Source organism: Gracilinanus agilis, chromosome 3 (genome assembly GCF_016433145.1).
Source record: "Gracilinanus agilis isolate LMUSP501 chromosome 3, AgileGrace, whole genome shotgun sequence".
In the NCBI taxonomy this organism is placed as follows: domain Eukaryota; kingdom Metazoa; phylum Chordata; class Mammalia; order Didelphimorphia; family Didelphidae; genus Gracilinanus; species Gracilinanus agilis.
The window spans coordinates 441048247-441051703 of record NC_058132.1 but is presented as its reverse complement, the minus strand read 5'-3'; the positions used below and the strand labels follow the sequence as shown (position 1 = coordinate 441051703).

At 33.7% G+C, this 3457-nt stretch overlaps 1 protein-coding gene across 1 annotated transcript; it reads right to left on the bottom strand.

Annotated features, from left to right (window-relative positions):
• Positions 1 to 331: 331 nt before the first annotated feature.
• HTR1F (5-hydroxytryptamine receptor 1F) lies at positions 332 to 1426 on the bottom strand. The gene has a single exon (XM_044666925.1). The coding sequence runs from the start codon at positions 1424 to 1426 to the stop codon at positions 332 to 334; it is 1095 nt and encodes a 364-aa protein (XP_044522860.1).
• Positions 1427 to 3457: the final 2031 nt, after the last annotated feature.

Genomic DNA, 3457 nt, shown 5'->3' with positions numbered 1-3457 from the left:
TTTTAAACATTTTCTGTCCTTAGATATTAAGGAGTTTGATAGCATTCAAAAAGTTTTTCTCTACTATGATCATCAACAAAATAAAAGATATATCCCATTAACATTTGACAAAAAAATGAATAGGAAAAATGGATACTGCTTTCATTCTTTGATTCACAATACCCCATAATGATGGTCAAATAAAACCATCTTTAATCAGTAATCAATACAAAATTTAAAATCTGAAGCACTTAAAATATTTCTTTTTACACAAAATTTCAACATAAGTAAATGCACATATATGCATATAGATGTACACAAAACAGCTTTCAATATTATATATTTTTTAAAGCTAATGTCTGCATCTCACAAGTTTCTGAAATGCTTTCTTGAAATCTTCATTGAAGATCGTGTAGATCAGTGGATTTATAAGAGAATTGAGATAGCCAAGCCATGCCAAAAAATTAGACAGTTCTTCTGAAATTTGACATTTATCACAGATGTTGACAATTACTTCCTTGACAAAAAAGGGAAGCCAGCATATTACAAAAGCACCTAGGATTAATCCCAAGGTAGTGGCTGCTTTCCGTTCTCTTGTTCCAGAAATCTTTTGCCTCCTCCAAGACTTTTCTGGCCTTAATTCTGACCTGGGACTTTTTATTGTGCTTTGGATTTTGTCAAAGTCTGTTGAAGGGTCAGATAAAGACTTCTCTTGTACATATGGTGTAGAGACCAGGTGAGTGCTTCTCTCACCACTTTCCAAGAGTATTTGACCATTCAGCTCTCCTTTTGCAACACGACTAGCATTTCTTTTATGGTATAATGTCTTTGCTGCTCTGTATATTTTATAATAAAGGATCAGAATCAATGCTAGTGGTATGTAGAAAGCTCCAAATGTAGAATAAATGGTGAAAACGATATGGTCATGTTTGATTATGCATTCATCTTCTTGATGATGTCTCCAGAATAGAGGTGGCATGGAGATAAAAACTGAAATAGTCCACACCACAGTGATCATAATTCCAGCCTGCTTGGGTGTCCTTTTCCTGGCATACTCGACAGCATCTGTGATTGCACGATACCTATCCAAGGCAATAGCTGAGAGGTGCAAGATAGAACATGTGCAGCAGGTAATATCAACACTCAGCCATATGTCACACACAACTTGACCCATGAGCCAAGATTCTTTCACAATGTACACAATGCTGAAGGGCATCACTAGGACGGCCACTAGGAAATCGGTAACTGCGAGGGAGCAGATTAAATAGTTGGCAGGGTGATGTAGTTTCCGGGTAACAATTATAGCAGTGATCACAAGAGAGTTGATAGCGGTTGTCATCAGTGCTAATAATGACAGAGTAAGTGAGACCAGAATCTTGGATGGCATTCGGTTAAATGGTTTTTCTGAGGTAAAATTTTGATCTGTCAAGTTTAAGAAATCCATCATTTCCGTAAAAGGAGAAGTGTCTTGATTAAATGGATACCTGCAGTAAAAGAATAAAAAAGCAGTTCAAAGAATGCTCAAATGTATTCTCTCCTTTAAAAAAATAAAAAAATAATGTTCCAAAAGTCATTGTTAGCTTAAAATTTCACTAAGACTTTGGGACATCCTATATATGTTTGCTATTTTTTCTTTTGTTAAATTTTGAATATTGCCATCAATAAAGGCAAACATGCAAATATACAAAGAACAATCTGAAAATCTGAGTATTTATTAAGCACCTACTCTGCACCAGGCACTGTGTTAGACATGAGATATCATGAAGATACAAATATGATGAATGAAATGCAAAAAGCTTACATTCTGATGTTGGAGACAACAAAGATATATAGAAGTATATAAAAACAAATACAAAGAGAATGAATACAAGCTAGTTAAATATGTTTGTTGGGGGTGGCACTAGCTGTTGAAGGTATTTTAAAGAAATACATGTAAATTAGGTGATCTTTGAACTGAAGACTTTTTGAGGACTTATTTTATTGATGTACTTTGTTTCTAGACTACAAATATTTATAGATTACTCCCACTTTGTGAAGCCTCTTGTAACAAAACAAAACTGTTAAGTAAAATTAATACTACAGTGACCTCATTTGAAAGTGCATGTAACATTTCACACCAATAATACTCCCTGCCTCCATTTCTCTCTCTGTTCTATCTCTGCAAAAATTCATTTTTTTAAACAAAATACATGTCCAAGCAAAACAAAATCCCTCAATGGCTATATGCTAGTGTGTATATATATATATATATATATATATATATATATACACATATATATACACACATATATGTATATCTATATTATAAACTCACACATATAAACATAGAAGTCCAAATGTAGGGCAGAGAATGATATATACCCATATGCATACATTTAGAGGTAATAGATTTAGGGTGCAGAATTATGTATATTTATATACACACATATATGTATATATATATATATGCATATACATACAGTGGCCTTGTTTACTGGATCATAAACTATGTAAAGGTAATGAAGAATCCAGTCATTGATATAGTGTATACATATGTCTATCTAGATCTATATATTTGCATATAGCCATTGAGGGAATTTGTTTTGTTAGTTATTCATATTTTGTTAAAAGAAATTTTTCTTTCTTTTTTTCCCCCATCGAAGTTGGAGCAAGAGGGAGAGAAATAGAAGCAGAGGATATTACTGTTGTAAAATGATCTATGCACTTTCAGATCAAATAACTATATTATTAGTTTTACTTAATAATTTATATGCATGTGTATGTGTATACATTCTTTACTTTAAATCTATAACCTCTCTGAATCTTGAAGGAAGAGAGGGATTCCATAAGGTAGAGATAAAGAGAATGTGCTTTCCAGGTGATAGAAAGCTACTGGAGTTTCTTGAGTTGGGGAATGATATGGTCAGATCTACACTTAAGAAACATTGGTTTGGCAGGACTATGTAGGATGCACCTGAGGTAGAGAGAGGCTTAAAGCATGAAGACCACTTAGAAAACTGTTGTGGTAATCTAAGGTCTCACTTAGACTGAGGTAGTAGCTGTGTGAGAAGGGGTTAAATGCAGATGTTCAGGCAGAAACAATAAGATCTGGCAGTCATGATTGGCTGCAGGGGGTGAGACAGCAAAGTTCCAGAAAAGGCTGGAAGTTTAGTGGTACTTTTGATAGAAATAGGGAAGTTTGATAGAGGGATGAAAATAGGGAAAAAGGTGACTTCTGTTTTGGACATGAGTTTAAATTTCTCTAGAACATCTGGTCTGAAATATCCAATAGACAAATGGAAAAAGAAAATTGTCTATGCAATCATAAACTCCTGGTTGTTATTGTAGTTATTCTTGAGTGTTAGTAGGCATGTTAAACAATATGTAACATTCAGAGCAGGGGTTATTACTTTTTCTTACACTAAATGAAATTTTAGTATGCCAAAGAGAGTAGCAATAAACATGGGCTGTGAGGGACTTCTTAGTTTTTAATATTAAG

Bases quoted from the DNA above. Each gene is read 5' to 3' on its own strand.
- HTR1F (XM_044666925.1), bottom strand. From the start codon at position 1,426: ATGATGGATTTCTTAAACTTGACAGATCAAAATTTTACCTCAGAAAAA.